General features: G+C 42.0%; 1 protein-coding gene across 1 annotated transcript in view; it reads left to right on the plus strand.

The window, feature by feature from the left end:
- Positions 1 to 643: 643 nt before the first annotated feature.
- Positions 644 to 17,643, plus strand: part of SPON1 (spondin 1) — a 213,579-nt gene continuing 196,579 nt past the window's right edge. The window contains exon 1 of the mRNA XM_075837782.1: positions 644 to 1,300. Within this exon, the coding sequence (XP_075693897.1) occupies positions 868 to 1,300 (433 nt within the window). The 5' untranslated portion in view covers positions 644 to 867. The remainder of the gene's footprint in view (positions 1,301 to 17,643) is intronic.

Consider the following 17,643-nt stretch of genomic DNA (forward strand, 5'->3'; position numbering starts at 1 on the left):
ACGGCTCTCTCTAATGATTTCCTACAGAAACAGCTGAGCAGCCGAAAACTATGGCTAATTTTGGAGATAGGTGAGGGTCCCAGCTCTCCCGGTGATGGGAATACCCCTTCAATAGTAGATGACTTTGACATATCTGACCTGCCTGGACTCACCCAATGCTCAACTCAAACTTAAGAAACTTGTCTTCCGCACTTATTGATGGGATTATTGCTGTTCTATTAGTATTGCCCTAGAGGAAAGCCCTATCTTACCCAAATTCTGGAATTGGAATTGGGGTCAGATTCTGTATGGCCAACTCTGTTTCCTAGTATAAAATTGAACCACGCTTAATTTGCCTGAATGGTCAAAATATAACAAAAGGAACCTATATAAGAACCTATGGGGAAAAAAATCTTTCACATGAACCTTTCTGAACCACATTTCTTAAATTTACAAATGTAGCAGAGCTGAGTTTATCAATGCTGTAGAGATCTGTGATTTTAGAATTGCAGCATTATTACAATTCACAAGAAACAATTCCAGCCCTGCTACATCTCTAGGCTTTATCATGCATCCCCCCCCGGCGTTGCTATAGGCGGGTGTGAGAACAAACTTTTAAAGTTCCTCTCGTCCTCCTTCTATTGATGACAGCTCAAGCTAAACTCAACCTCCTTACAAATCAGGTTTTCTTTCGGAATCCTACATAGTAAATAGGTTGCTATGTATCCTTCGCTTCCAAAAAATTGGATATAAGGGACTGTATGCAAACCTAAAGTCGGAAAAGCAAAATTGACCTAAATCTATATAGTAACTATAGGCTCTGGGAGGAATGTGCATGATTAATTCTCAGTCTGTTAGCTCAGTCCATCTCCAGCAGATCTTTGCTGGATGTCTAGGAGACAGCAGCGTCCCCTGTGCTCTGCTATTTCACCAAACCCTGTGAATTCTGCTGGGCTAAGTAAACATTACATTGCTGCTAATCACATCCAGGGAAGGAAAGCAGCACTTCAGTCCAGGATCTGTGAGGATCACAGCTTTATTCCTCCCTATTCCCACTTGTGGACCCCTCTCATTCTTGCAGATTTTTGGGTTCCTGAAATGGGACTGTCTATGCAATCTTTATTGTTGCATTATGTGGCGGTGACTTGTTTAGTGGTCAATGGATTTATGGATGAAACTGTAGAAAAAGCAGTGAAATCTGAAGGATATTGTAGCCGGATTCTAAGAGCACAAGGAAGCACGAGAAAAGAAGGATACAATGAATTTTCCCTGAGAGTAGAGGGAGACCCGGAATACTACAAGCCAGGGAATACTTACAGGGGTAAGTGATAAAGGGGGGATCCTACGCTGAGGAGCTCAATTCTTTTATTAGGTTCTTTCCCCATGACAATATATAAGCCGGACCATTTATACAGTCTGTATGTTAGTCAAATAGCCTTTTCTGTATGCTTTATTTTCTCTGTAGAGATTTCATACATGTATATGAATGTAGCAGAGCCGAATCTGTTATTTTCTCGTTTTGAGTTACGTCATCATTTAGTTATAATAACTGATACTAATGCCGTTGGTTAAACTGTAGTGCTATGCATGAAAATGTACATTGTGATATTCTGATGATTTAGCCAAATGACAAACTCTACTCTGCTACATCTGACTTCAGCGGAGCAGCTGGTGGAGGGGAGGTCTGCATCTGTTATATGCCAAAAAGACGCTTTGACTTGTCCAGTATTTAGATACAGGGCTAGGGCAGCAAATTGATTATTGACAACCTAGCTCCGACCTTGTTTGACTCAGCTCTGCTATGTTTGTATGTGGAAACTTTATAATAACATCTTCTATGAAAAATATAATTATCCTGAGTGAATTTAGAAAAAGCCGAAATGAACCTACCATCTCTTTCCTAGACTTAGGTCATCAAACCTAATCTTTTTTTATTGAATCTATTGCTCTCTGTTGTCAGCCATTCCTTTCGGATGACAGGCTGCTGTCTGTAGCGTTCTCCGAAGGAATGAGTCCTAAAATGTGTCTACCCCCATGATCTCTACTTCATCTGACATATCTCCAGTTCTGAGACCCTCCTGGTACATTTCCATACATGTGAGTGAAGGATACTGCTCCTTTAAGAAGCATTACGGAACTTTAGCGCCTCTTTAAAGCAGGTGAATGAAGTATAAAGGACTGTTCCTGAGATTTTAATTACTAAGACTCATCGCCACCAGATATCCTAACAACGAGACGTCATCGATAGATGGTACAGCCATGATGGTTAGAAACCGCACATTTCTGGTCCGACTCTACACCCCTCACCTGATGAGCTCCAGAATGTCATCCCTTCTAAACTCTGACTGCCTATGGTTAGACATATCAGGTGCATTTGGGTTAATATAACTTGTATTTAAAGGGACAATAAAGTTTTTGCTGTGTAGCTGTATGCAATCTATTATTCTCTGTTATCAGCCAATCCTTAAGACTGCAGAGACCTCAACTAAATCTTATCTTAGTCAGGTCCCAAGAGGATTCCCCCCCCCCCCCAAGAATCTTAACCACTCTTTATTGCTTACAAGTTGGGGTTAATACCTACCGCCACTGGCAACCTATGCCCATAACCGGTCACCCGGTGACATATCGACGCCCAACGGACTGATCTCCTTTTACCGCCAGCTGTGAATGAACTCGTCAAATGACAAATGAGATCAACCACGAAAACCAATTGACAAAAAAATCCAACACATACAAACAATCAAATAGGGGAACGCGGATGGGCAACCTTTAAGTTGGCAACCATAGGGGATGGTATGCAGCTGGAGTGAGGATACCCAACCCCACTCACCCACCTCTACTACTTAACCCCTGCTTTACCATCAAGTCAGAGTCATCTATAAATCACATCTCCAGAGCTGAGAACCTTCAGAAACCTTTACATACCTAGATGCGAGGACGGAAAAAAGGTTTCTCGGTGCCCCGGTGAGGGGTCTCAGTTCAGTTTTTGGGACTATTAGCCCACAGCTCTGATTTACCTTTTAACAAGCATGTTTGGCTCTGCTATGTCAATGCTTGTAACATTCATGAATGTATATTATCCGCTGCCAAGACACTGTTATCGAGCGAATCTATTCCAAACTAATCAAACACGGTCGGAATTTCCCCAAAGTTTCAGATTTGGCGATGACGTTCAGCGCCCATATCTTCCTCGGCTCATGTTCTGAACACAGCCACTGACGGCACTGCACATCCACTAGTTTCTCCTGCCGTGCCCAGTGCTATTCAATGGAGGCCACCAATGGACGTGCCAAGTCACATGCCCTTCCATCACCGGCCATGTTCAGAACGGGAGCGCCGAAAAGTCAGTGGAGAAGGATGTACTAACAAGGGGGCGGCGCTTCACAGGAGAAGACATCGCCCTTCAATCGAATTGGACCCGAAACATATTTCTGTCAATTCGCTCATCTCTGTGTATGTGGCTGTGGACAGGAATATAAAGCAGTGCCATAACTGGGGGCAGGCTGGTGGGTCATGTGGCCCAGGTGCCACGTAGGATACCGACAAACTACTTCGCCTTGTCCAGGTTATTTAGATGGGCAGCAGACTGAATCTTTGCCCCCGGTGAAGGAAAGCCTCGCCACAACACTGTAAATAATCAATTGCACCCTATAGCGCCCTAGGCAACAGCCTACTCTGCCTACCCGGCACCTATATAGATGTGATATTAGCTGCTCTCCCAATAAGTCACACTTTTATAAGCTGTTGCTTTAGGTTTAGGGCTCCTTTAAATTCCTGATTACAATCTGCTAAATCCGGAAGAGAAGGTTGATGGATTTTTCTTTCTGGAGATGAGATAAAGCCGCAGCCCGAGACTTTTCCCCAGCTGTTAATAACCTGTTAATGTTAAGAGTTCACTGTTCGCTGCATGTCTTTCTGCTTGGTGTCACTAGATGCCATCACGCTAGGATTTCCCATTTCAGTATGGCAATTTGCCCTCTTTTACGGAGAAAGTCTCACCACTTTGTGACTAGTGAGGCTGCTGTATGGCCGCGAAGAAGAATCCCGAGCCGCAGTCAGAGCCGGCAGTGAGTTCCTGTGTCATTCCGCGTGATTGTAGATTATTATTCTCAATTTGGGTATAAGTGGAGCCGATGAGTAAAATGATAACTTTCTTCTGTGTGAGTTTAGGTGGAAGAAGAAGGAGCTGGAAGTCTTAGTGCAGTGGAGCAGGGACTCCCGAGACAGACATAACGTTGATGAATTTCTTCAATATACTTTTTAATACTGAAAATCATAAAGAACTTGATATTAATCATAAGTGCAAAGACTACTCCAGGCCGGAGGCAAAACCATGATTCAGTATTAGCACCCCTAGAGTCTGTCTCAAATATATTGCATTTCATCCAGTTCCCAGAAGCTGGAACGATAGAACCAATATCGGGTTCTTAAAGAGGCAGAAGAAAGAATAGATTCCTATGGAGTACTAAACCTCGCCTGACATGTCTACTTTAGTACATACTTGTATTTCCCATGAAATAACAATTCTGGAGCATCTTTTCTTAGAACTCTGCATTGCGCCGCTCCTCTGTTATTCCTCCTAGAAAAGTATGAATAAATTGACAACTGGGTGTTACCATTCCCCTTGTCAAAGAGGCGTGTCCCTACACAGTCTCACTCTGTCAGCACTGATTGGACATTATTTGTCTGTGTAGAAACACGCCCCCAACTGGTAACTCATTTTATTCATACATGTTTAGGAGGAGTAACAGAGGAATAGCATAACACAGACATCTAAGAAAAGATGCTTCAGCATTGTTATTTGATAGGGAATGCAAATATTTAAAAAAAAACATTAAGAAAGTTTGAAAGGGACAGTAAATGTAAATATAAAGCTTATTAAAAGCAGCAAATATTGGGTCTTGGAACTGGAGTGATCATGGGGGTAGGAACTTTTCTGGACTCCGTCTCAGTAATCCCATTAAAAAACGCTACCGTCAAACTAAAGGTAGCTTATCGGCAGGGTAGGCAACTCAGGGTGTCCCATATGGGTAGAGGGCACTTAAATAGCCCTGACTCTCTGCTACATTAGCGAGCAAGGAAGGAGGAAAAGCTTCTGCCAACTCTGTCTCCCACAGCGGAGGGATAGTGAGGTTGGTGAGGAAGCATTGGGAATTCTTGCCCCCTAATGGGTGACATGTGATGGCACGAGCTATACCATGGAATGAGTCCCAGGTAAATTTTTACTAGAGCGCTCCCTCTTCTATGTGGTCAAGCTCTCCTCAGATGAAAATGGCTGATAACAAGGAAAAAAAGATTGCATTCAGCTACCCAAGAAAATGTAGATAGAAGATACACTTAGGCTGCACAATTTCGACAGGTATTACCGGCAAAATGGTGCGGCCATTGGCCACTGCAAGTGAGCAGGGTTCCGGCTACATGGAACCATTCCCTTAAGGGTCAGCTTGCCTTTAAATAAAGGGATATAACTAATTTTCGGATGATGAGTCCACTGAGGTGTTGCATCCGGGTTGATATATAGATAAGCAATTAAAAGGTTAATATCATGCACTTGATGCATTGTTTTAAATACAAGAACTACTGAATTAATTGGGTCATTAGAAGTTAAGCCGTCGGACATTAAAGATGAAGGGCAGACCCCCATCAATGACCCGATGCACCTGGTACACTACGTATTGGATGCGAGCTTCCTCATTGATTTTCTATTGCCGTTAGCAGTGATGTATGAATTAATTTGCTGGAAAACACCTTCTCTCATCAATTAATTTGGCGCGGCAAACGGCAATAGTAAATGAAGCGAGAAGTTCATAAGCAGCAGAGCCATAACTATAACCTATTCCTGCAACTTGAAATCACTATCCATCTGTGTACTGCAATATAAGGCAACTCGCTCCCTAAATACGTGTTCATGGCCGCAGCCGGCTCCGCTAGTAGATTACACGTATCAGCCGCCGCTCCGAGTTCAACAGCTGAAATTCATTCTTAGTTCCCAGATGAGTGAAGCAAGAATATAAGACGTCTTGTGCAGTAAAGTTTTGCTGCGTTTTTTGGTGGCGTTTTTAATGGCATTTGGGTCAAAAATGCTGCGACCATAGCAAATTACTTGCAGGATGCTGGAATAAATTGGAGGTGCCATAGATTTCACGGACAGCACAAGATGCAACTAATTTATTAAGACGTCTCTTAATAAATTTCTTGCATCTTATTCCTATGGGCTTATGATATCTAGCCCTTTGTGTGTAATTTCTTACCATATTTAAGATCTCTGCTTGCTGTTAGTGTATAAATCAAGTTTGAATCCATAGATGGAAAACCTGTCCTGATTATGTCCAACACTTAACAAGGCATAAACCTGTGAGTTGGACCTGACCGGGTGAGGCTTTCAGTCTTTAGATGTAAAAAAAAAAGACTGCGTCTATTCAATGACAGCAGGCAGAGATCTTTAAAATGACAAATTGAGATACAAAGTGTATTAAATCCACTAGGCACCGATGATTGGGGAAGACCTAAATGACACGGCACATTTCAGAGGACCGAGTGAGTGGATTGCAGCCCTTGGGGGCTCTGCCCCTGATATTCTAGATGGCTGTATCTAACTTGTCCCTGCTTCATGACAGACAAGAATGGTCTTTGTTCGGGATCTTTTTTTTTTCTTCTGTTGCTCATATAGCACCAACATATTTTGCAGCGCTGTACATAGATTATCACTTTTCTCATCAGTCCCTGTTCCCAATGGGGTTTATAACCTGTAGTCCCTATCTCAGACAAATCCAGTAGGGACAATTTCACAGGAAATTTAAATAGCCAAACTACTATGTTTTCCGAGCATGGGATCCCCTTCTATTAGCCAAACTAGAAGTCATTTTTTCTCTGGAGGACCTGACTAAAGGACTTGGCATCACCATGTAATACATAATCCCCCATTAAATGGGCACCGATCGAGTAATACAATATTTCCTCTGCAACTGATCATTTGGGGTTTTAGCAGCCGGATCCCCCATCTATTACCATTAGTGGAGCTGTTGCATTAAAGGGGTCGTCCGGACATATAAGCAACAAGTTTGCAGGTAATCTGACTGCACCACGTCAAATCTACCCAATAACATAATAATATACGTAATAAAACCTAATACTAATCATTATCATACAGCAGCAGGAATGTATTTCATGGACTATAAGACTCATATAGTATATAGGGTAATAGTAATGTAGAAGAAAGTCCATCTGCAACACACCAGGTTCAATGACAAATGACGCAGTGCTGGCAACCGACAGTAAAAATTGTTAAAATGTGTTATCATATAAAATGATATATAAAAAGACATAAAGATTTACACAATTTCACACAATGGTCGATCATGGTTGTCTGCTGAAGGAACTCCACGAGCCTTGTAAGTCAACCGTCATCAATATCCCCTGCTCCGGTTTGCCCCTTTCATAAAGTGATGGCATATCGCTAGGATTTGCCATCAATGGGGGTTAGACTGCAGGGACCCTGGCCGATCCTGAGAATGATATATATCATACAGGAAAAAACAGGGATTCACAGGACACTACCATATCAAGGCCGGACAGGCTATCTGGCAGTTCTGGCAAAAGCCAGATGGGCCGATAACCAGCATCGGATGGTGGTCCCTGCACAACGCCCTTTTGCTGAGCTGCTTACCGCAACACAGCCCTGTTGAGATGAATAGTTCAGTGCTGTAGTTCCCCCGCTGTTGTGTAGAGAAAAACTTTGAAGGGGATGGAGCATCAAACTAGCTCTGCAGCCCCTTCATTCTCAGGATCCGAAGGGGTTTTGGCAGTCAGACCCCGCCGATCAGAAAGTGATGCTTCCTCAAATCAGCTACATAGAGTAAAGAAGCACTCCGGCAAAAAAAAAAAAAATTTTTTTTGCCAAACTGTAAAGATGTGTAATTATTACCAGCGCTACTTTCAGCACAAAAATCTGGGTTTCTGTATAAGCCGGGGGTCACCATCAGCCTGCGACACCCACTTCCTGTTCCCGACCGCTTAATTTGGTAAAATAAGACTTACTGCAAATGCATCCATAAGTAGTAAACATTTAACTCTTTCTTTTCTAAATTGCTAAACTTAAAGGGACAGCATCTCATCTACCCTTATACATGTTACAGTCTATAATCTCTATTGTCAGTTTGGATGCATAAAGTATATTATAAAGTTGAATACATTTATTGGAAATGTTTCTTGGGTTCAAATAAAACAAGACATTATGGAGAAGAAGAAAAATAAAAAATGCCCGGGGATGGGGAATGTGGGAAGAATGGATGTGTTATGGTAGGAACTAGAGATGGACGATTATATAACCAGGATACCCACAGTGTGCCCTGCCGTTCTTTATCATGTGGCACCTGGCATAGGTAGATAGGGCTACATTAAAGGGGTATTCCGGTTACAACAAGTTACCCCCTATCCGTAGTGTAAGGAGTAACTTGCTGATCGTTGGGGATGAGGAAAAACCTTATAGTTCTGAAACCATTTCTAGATCTTACAAGCTGATCAAGGAAATGGCCTAGGGAATTGTGTTATTCTTGGTAAGCCACAGGGCACATCCCTGGTCATACTGAAGACTAGGGAATCTGACAAATGTATTTGTGTACCTGGCAGCATTGTCAGGATAATTCAGGTCACAACTGAGGACACAAAGAGGTATGAAATCAGTAGTCGGCATGGTACCAAAATCGAGGATCATCAAGGATCAGGCAATGAGGTCATAAACTACAGGGCAAGAGGCAGAAGAGTGGTCAGCGAAAAAAACTGGGTCAGAAAAGAGAATCGCAGATGAGACATCACAGTTTAAACTAATTTTTGCTAGGATTTGATTCGCAAACCAGGCAAACTGCCCAACTAAGGGTACTTTTATATGGTCTGGCGTGGGCCGTGTAAATGAGCGCCGATCAACGAGACAGCTCGTTGATCAGCGCTCGTTTGCTCCTTTCATAAGTAGCTAGTATGGTGCCGATCGCCGATTGCTCATCCCTATACATTTCTATCTTGTCAGCAGCACATCTCCCTGTTTACACAAGGAGATGTGCTGCCGACAACGATAATAATTTGGTCGTTCAACGGTTGATCGTTGCCCTGTTTACACAGGGCAATTAACGGGAACGAGAGTTTTGTGAACGCTCATTTGCCTGATAATTGGCCGGTGTAAAAGGGCCCTAAGGTAACTATGCATAAATCACAGAGGGGGTCGTAGCTGGGCATTAAGCTGCATACACATAAGATAGCTGTAAAAGCTGTCTCCCCTGAGTTCTCTATCCAAAGGCTTCTTTTTGGGTCCGTTTCAGCATTAAACGTTAATATTATCTCATTACTGCCCTCTGCTGGTGATTTAGGTTGTAAAATTAAAGATCTACAGTGATAATATGTGATGGCCGTGGCAGACAGTAAAATACATAGTCTGATTGTGGAACTGAAATATCATGAACTTAAATGAGAGAAAATAAATATAAAGTCGAGGGATACACTGTGGATACAGTACCCACAAAATCCCAATGACGCTTATATCTATCGATGAGCGGGATTAAGCAACCGCCAGCAACGGATATATTTTTCATTGGTCATAAAGGGGTTAGTAAAACTGGGTGGTTTTAGTTTGCTCCTGTGGTTCCCATCCTCGGGGGCCTTGCCCTACTTGCCACCTTGTGTAGGGCAGGGCCTAATTCTTCCTATTCTGGGATGGTACAGGTGTCGTGTTGGTGCTTAGAAAGCCCGGTCATGTGGGTCTCTAAGGCGTTAGGCACACGACCGTAGTGGTGTGCCCGGGCCATGACTTGCGGCTCGGACGGCCGCGGTGTGACACCCGCGGCTGCCCGCAAATCACCGTGGAAACTACGGTCGTGTGCATGAGCCCATTGAAATTAATTGGGCCGCAATTCACCTGTGAATTTTAGGGCATGTTCACACAGCAACGCCAATTACGTATAAAATTACGGAGCTGTTTTCAGGCGAAAACAGCTCCTGAATTCCAGACATTTTGACAAGTGTACGCGTTTTTCATTACAGACATAATTGGAGCTGTTTTTCTATGGAGTCAATGAAAAACGGCTCCAATTACGTCCCAAGAAGTGACATACACTTCTTTGAGGCGGCCGTCTTTTGACAGCGGCGCGTAAAAAAAAGTCCGTCTGCACAAGAACACCGTAAGACTCATTGAATTCAATGGGCAGATGTTTTCAGACGGTTTTGAGCCGCTTTTTCGGGCGTAATTCCAGGTGTAAAACGCCTGAATTACGTCCGTAAATAGGGCGTGTGAACATACCCTTACTGTGCATGCGCTGCTTCGTTCTCAGGCCGGCCATTACTGCTACTATATGTTAAATATTTGCAGTTTTAAGGCACTTTTACGTGGGCCAATGATCAGTCGAATGAGCGCCCATACAAACACTGTTTTCTGATCATTGTCTTGTGTAAACATGGTCAATGAACCAGCAAATGTTAGTTCGTCGGCTGATCGTATATTTTATGCAGTAAGAAAACAAGGAATGTGGTGCCGACAAGATGCAAAGTGTATGAGGACGAACAATCGTAGTAATAATCGTTTGTCCTTATACATTTCTTCCACTGCTCCATGTAACTGGAGCTAAACAAGTGCAAATCGACGTGCTATACCGTCAATCGGTGCTCGTTACCGGCAAGAAAATCCAGCCATGTAAAGCCATCTTTAAGCGGTTTGTCCTACTGAAGAAAAATCATGGGTAGGTCATGCTCCAGTTTGAAAAAAAGACAAAAAAAACCCACAAAAAACAAATAGGGGCTGTACGGGGGCGGTGCATGACACAAGGTTTGGCTCTTTGGTGTTCTTTGAATCCCAGTGTCCTGTTTCGCCCTATTTAGGCATTAACCAGTGTATCCGCTTCTCCACGAGTATTTCTTTAGAAAGGATCCGTCACCTCTCCTGACCTGTCTGTTTAAGAAAATACTTGTATTCCTCATGAAATAATAATTCCGGAGCATCTTTTCTTAGAACTCTATGTTATGATGTTCCTCTGTTATTGCTCCTAGAAAATGAAGAATAAATTGACAACTGGGTGTAGCCAGTTGGTGGTGTGACCCTTCACACTGTCTAATCAGTACTGACACGGGGAATAGTAACACCCAGTTGTCAATTTATTCATACAATTCCAGGAGGGATAACAGAGAAACGGTACAACACAGAGTTCTAAGAAAATATATTACAGAATTGATATTTCATGGGGAATTCAAGTATTCCCTAGAATAGACATGCCCACTTTTATGTAATAATTTTGCCTTTAGACTAATAGAAAACCCCACATTGTGATGTCAGAAAATATTGTGCCAAATGACAAACACAGCTCTGCTACATTTATATAATATATATGAAATTTAACTCTTTACTCTGAGCTAAGAATTACAACTCCTCTATGATATATGTACTAACCCCACAGCCTAAGATTTACCACATTTGCAGGAGGCAGAACTACTGATCAGAACTCAACAAACTACTCCCTTTTCTTAAGAAATACATTTTATAAATCTTTTTGATTATCCCTTAAAATGACTCCTCACATTATGCCGGGAGTTTCAGAGCTCTCTTAAAAATCCATTTAGCCTTTGTGCAACAGCATGGCGAGGAATAACAATATATGCCAGCTATATAAATCAGCCATTACTTGCTAGAGTCAATCCTTCAAATCCTTCACTGGTAATAAGGTCCCCTGCCCACATATAGCAATACCCACAGATTGCTGATCAACTCGCCACTAGGGGCAGAATTGAGCAAAAGAAACAGCAGCAACAAAATATTCAAACATAATTATTATATTCTTCAAAAAGAAAAAGACGTGAAATGTTCGAGTATAACGCTAGTATTTTCGCCCAAGGTCTGCAGAGTTTGTCATGAATTTATCTAGATTGTCATCTTGTTCCTGTGATGGAAGGACATGGATTCAGATCATTATCCTGCGCTAGATGTTTTTCAGACAGTCAAGACGAGACGATTCAATGGCAGTGATTTATTTTGATAAAATCACAAAGCGAGTAAACAGATTGATAAATACACTGCACATGACAAGTAGAGGTCACTTGTATCAACGGAGACGTAATTCACAATTAAAGTTAAATGAGATGGATGTGGTAGAGTGCACCCATTACACAGACTTAAAGAGGAATGGGGAACGTCCCTATGGAACTTGTCAACCAATATAATCAAGGTTGCATGGGGCAGATTTGTTAGATATAAGTATTTTTAGATTTCTAGTCAAAAATATTAAAGGGGTTGTCTCATTACGACAACGCGTTCAGCTGATCACCAGACCGGCGATCAGCTGATCACATGGGTCTGTAACGCTTGACAAATATGGGAAATAAAGTATTACATTCTGGCTATTAACACTAATGTCCGGCCATGTAATACACCGCCAGAGAGCTGCTCTCATCTCCACTCTGGCTAATAGGGAGTCAGGTCACAAGCAGCGGACCCGCTATATCATGTCCATGAATATACAAATGTCCAAGAATAGATAATTATCACCTATCCACAGGACTGGTGATAATTGCTTGATCACTGGGGGTTCCCACCACACTGAGCCCCCATTTCTCCTTACTGCTCAAGCGCAGTGAGGAGGAATGTAGCGGTGGACGAGCATGCGCGGTGCCGGTCCATTCAAAGTCGATGGGAATGACAGAAACAGCCGAGTGAACCGCAGTCCCATTCATGCATGCATGAGTGGGGTGTAGTGGGGAGGAACGGGGGATTTAGAATCCCCGTTCCCGTGATCGGTGGGGGCCCCAAGCAATCAGACAACTATCACATATCCTGTAGACAGGTGATAATTGTCAATTCTTGGACAACCCCTTTAAAGAGGCTCTGTCACCAGATTTTGCAACCCCTATCTGCTATTGCAGCAGATAGGCGCTGCAATGTAGATTACAGTAACGTTTTTATTTTTAAAAAACGAGCATTTTTGGCCAAGTTATGACCATTTTTGTAGTTATGCAAATGAGGCTTGCAAAAGTCCAAGTGGGTGTGTTTAAAAGTAAAAGTCCAAGTGGGCGTGTATTATGTGCGTACATCGGGGCGTTTTTAATACTTTTACTAGCTGGGCGCTCTGAAGAGAAGTATCATCCACTTCTCTTCAGAACGCCCAGCTTCTGGCATTGCAGACACAGCGTGTTCTCGAGAGATCACGCTGTGACGTCACTCACAGGTCCTGCATCGTGTCAGACAAGCGAGGACACATCGGCACCAGAGGCTACAGTTGATTCTGCAGCAGCATCGGCGTTTGCAGGTAAATCGATGTAGCTACTTACCTGCAAACGCTGATGCTGCTGCAGAATCAACTGTAGCCTCTGGTGCCGATGTGGCCGACACGATGCAGGACCTGTGAGTGACGTCACAGATCTGCACTGTCACAAGCTGGGCGTTCTGAAGAGAAGTGGATGATACTTCTCATCAGAACGCCCAGCTAGTAAAAGTAGTAAACACGCCCCGATGTACGCACATAATACACGCCCACTTGGACTTTTACTTTTAAACACGCCCACTTGGACTTTTGCAAGCCTCATTTGCATAACTACAAAAATGGTCATAACTTGGCCAAAAATGCTAGTTTTTTAAAAATAAAAACGTTACTGTAATCTACATTGCAGCGCCGATCTGCTGCAATAGCATATAGGGGTTGCAAAATCTGGTGACAGAGCCTCTTTAATGTAAGACGGGGACACACATACTTGTTCTTTGATTGGGCCAATAGTTGGACCATGTATTTGGAAATATTGAACACGTCAGATAATCAGAACAGCTTGATTATAAGGGTATGTGCACACACACTAATTACGTCCGTAATTGACGGACGTATTTCGGCCGCAAGGCCCGGACCGAACACAGTGCAGGGAGCCGGGCTCCTAGCATCATACTTATGTACGATGCTAGGAGTCCCTGCCTCTCTGCAGGACAACTGTCCCGTACTGTAATCATGTTTTCAGTACGGGACAGCAGTTCCACGGAGTAGCAGGGACTGCTAGCATCGTACATAAGTATGATGCTAGGAGCCCGGCTCCCTGCAGTGTGTTCGGTCCGGTACTTGCGGCCGAAATACGTCCGTCAATTACGGACGTAATTAGTGTGTGTGCACATACCCTAAAGAGATCAACAAGAGATCTTTTGCAGTCTTTCCATTTCTACATAGAAACAGAAAGAAACCCACCCCTTGTGTACCTCTTGCACCAGAAGCACAGGGGGTAATCTTAGAAAAGAGCAATGAATGTTATAAAAGATTGGTTAATTTCTCAGCAAAATTTACTTTTTGGAGGTTTTAATGGTTGGTATGATCCTATAGAAAATATTTATCCTTTACAAAGCTCCAAAGCCTCTGCATAGAATACTGTTAAATAATATTCATTCTGCCTGCACCCACCACTAGGGGGAGCTTAGTAGTTTAGACAGAGTTTGTACTAAATAAACAGTATTCAGCAAGCTCCTAAGCTCCCCCTAGTGGTAACTTCAGGCAGACAGAATTGCATTGTTTAGATTGTATGAAGGCAAGCAGGGGGATTTGGTGCTCTGTTTTTGTAAACTGGACCTAAAATTTACATGGTGTTATAAAGTAGATATTCACTGTGAAGGGAATAAGTAAAATGTAGTGATTTGTAGAAAATCAAATACATTTACAAATTAACTCAATGAACCCTTCCAAAAAATTATAAATGTCTCAGTGTCCTGACTTTTTCGGCCATTTAGATAATTTCTTCAACCTTACAAATGATAAAGCACAGTGTTGTACACACTTTATGTGCACTCAACTTATACTTAATATCGAGGTCAATAAATCAATGTCCAGCAGCAGGTATTCTGTAATTCATTCAGAGAGAACATTACCCATGGACAATGCAAAACCTTGCAGGGCTCCTCCACTCGGGAACTGGTCCAGGGTCATAACACTTTTCTCTCCTATAATGGATGTGAAGGGAGTGAAAAATAGGGACACAAAAACTGGGTTCTCCTGCTCTGCCTTTAAAGTTAACAACCAGTCAGAAGCATTGCTTAATGTGAGTGTCCACGTTTTGACACCTTATACTTTTTAGGTCCCAACATTCTGTGCTGATTTATTTCTTGACATATAGATCAATGGTAAAATCATGGTTGCCTGCAGCCTCCTCTAGGTGGAGCTTACTGCATACAGTTTTACTATTGAGTTCAATTTATAAATGTATGCAGTAAGCTCCTAAGCTCCCTCTACTGGTGGCTGCAGGTAGCCAGATTTTTTTTTATTTTATTTCATGCTGGGGATTTGGAGCTCTGCATAAAAAAACAGCTCTATATAGGTATAGTAAGATTTCATTGGTACAAAATGTTGGACCTATTTAGATTAATAAAAGTTAAAGAAACTAGTGGTCAAGGGTGGACATTCGCTTTAAAACTGATGCAAAAGGTTGCCTGGGTGCAACACGTAATAGGCAAAAAGGCTGTATAGGGTTCAGATACAATACAACATTAAATATTTTTGTGTATAGTGAGAAGGTTGGTATTCCATGACTACATCACTGTATAATTAGCATTGTAAGTCATTGTACCTCAACAGTCATTATACATAGTGCTTTTGCTTTTTTACATTGGTAGCCTACATGTTCCCCTAGAGTAGAGCATGTTGTGTCTGCTACCTCTATATCCACTATAGCTTCAGCATAACAATCAGCCTTTTTTTCCTTAAAGTTGTTGTCTCATCCCAGAAAACCCCATTAATATGAATCAACTGATTGCCTTTGGTGACTCATTCACCATGCAGCGGCCTCTACAGGGAAAATGTAGTATTACATGTAGCTCATAGAGGGTTACCCGAACAGGGCATATGGAAAAGGGTTTGTTTAGATGAGGACACTCCTTTAATTAAAAACAATATTTAGTAGTATTATATGTAGGAGACACAAAGATTAGACAAGGGTATATATAGTGTTGGCATCTTCAACAACCTCGGCCATAAACACAGCTTTAGTTACCTTACATGGAGGCATCAGCTGTACAAGGTATTTCTGATTTTAGGAAATACATTATTCAACCATCCTCATAGGCAGTGTCTCCCTAAAGCGTAACGTACACAGCCAGTGAGTTCATATTAAACTCATTAACTATTTCACATATTTCATTTAATTCCATAACCTGCCTGCCAAAAATTCTGAATATAGTGCACAATTCTTCCACCGTTCACTCATCGATAAGGGACTTATTCAAGAGAATCCCCATAGATTGCAGCTAGAGATGCGACATTGATGATAATTACTTTTTGCTTCTTTTAAAGTCACCTTGCCATTTAAATCCATGAACTTCAGCATTCCCCTACATGGGAGAGATCTTGAACATTGTTCATCCTGCTCCTCCTGGTTCATGACTAGAATGTCCTCCAACTAGCAGAAATATTCTGACACCTATACAGATAGGAGAGCAGCAAACGCGGTCAGGGGTGGAAACGCAGTCAGGGGTGGAGCGAGGGGACATGTAAATTTTTAACACTCTCCTATAAGTGTAATGTGTATAGCACTCGTTATCCCGAGGTCCAGTGTCATGTACTGCATGTAAAATTGAAGTGAATACTTCCATTTACAGAGGCAAATTTACAGTGGCCAATTTGTTAGCATGGTCCTCTAATGATAAGCAGATGACAGGAACAGACTGGGACCCCAGTAATCATCTGTAATCTATGTATGAAGGAATCTGCTCAAATCCAATGCAGCGCCATCACAGGGCAAATTAAGTATTACACAGTTCCAATTGAGATTAACATGTTGATGGACTTGTTGGGTCCTCCAGAGCAAGAGACGCTCTTTGTAGATGCTTTCCATTTTAATAGATGAGGATCCTGAACAGTGGATTTCCCTCTGAATACCCTCATAGGGTATTTAAAAATAGGTTTTCTAAACCAGACAACATGTTTGACTGCACAGCAATTCAGATTCAGCTGTCATTCAGAATCTGTGGGAAGTTGGAAGACAACCTCTAGGGGCAGTGTAGTGCCAATTTACCTCCATGGTTGTCACTTTTGCAAATCTATCATTAGAAGAATATTAGAAGACTTCACTTTAAGAGACTCGAGGGTACATATTTAGAGGGATGTGCTCTTTCATTTTCGGGAGGTATACCAAAATACAATAGACATTACAGCAGATTGCTGTAAATTACAAGGACTATTGATTTTGTCTGAAATCTCATAGCTCATAGTTGGTGCATTATAAGATTTTTGCTCACACAATATTCCAATGATACATGTACAAAGATAGGCATTTCAATTTCCAACCAGTGATTACAATTTTCATTAGACTTCGCTTTGATGAGGCTTCTTTTTTTTATTGCACATGTAGCGGTAGATAAGAAGTTCAGTGTATCTTACCCATGCTGCGTTCAGCTTTCTGAATATATTATATTTCTTTAGATCACTTCGTAAGCAGCAAGAATCCTACAGCTACAGATACGTTACTGTTTATACTCTTAGGGATGAATCACGGTATTATAGCAAATGAAGACAATGCAATCAAAGTTTTCCATGAATGTATAATTTCCCGCTTATGGACCATATCTTAAAGAAACAGACTCTTTTGTTTGTATAGCGTGAATGTATGGAAAAGATCCTTTGCTATCTGGTCAATGAACAGTACCATAAATACTGGCAAAACATGTATTAAAGGAGT

Source organism: Rhinoderma darwinii, chromosome 9 (genome assembly GCF_050947455.1).
Source record: "Rhinoderma darwinii isolate aRhiDar2 chromosome 9, aRhiDar2.hap1, whole genome shotgun sequence".
Classification (NCBI taxonomy): domain Eukaryota; kingdom Metazoa; phylum Chordata; class Amphibia; order Anura; family Rhinodermatidae; genus Rhinoderma; species Rhinoderma darwinii.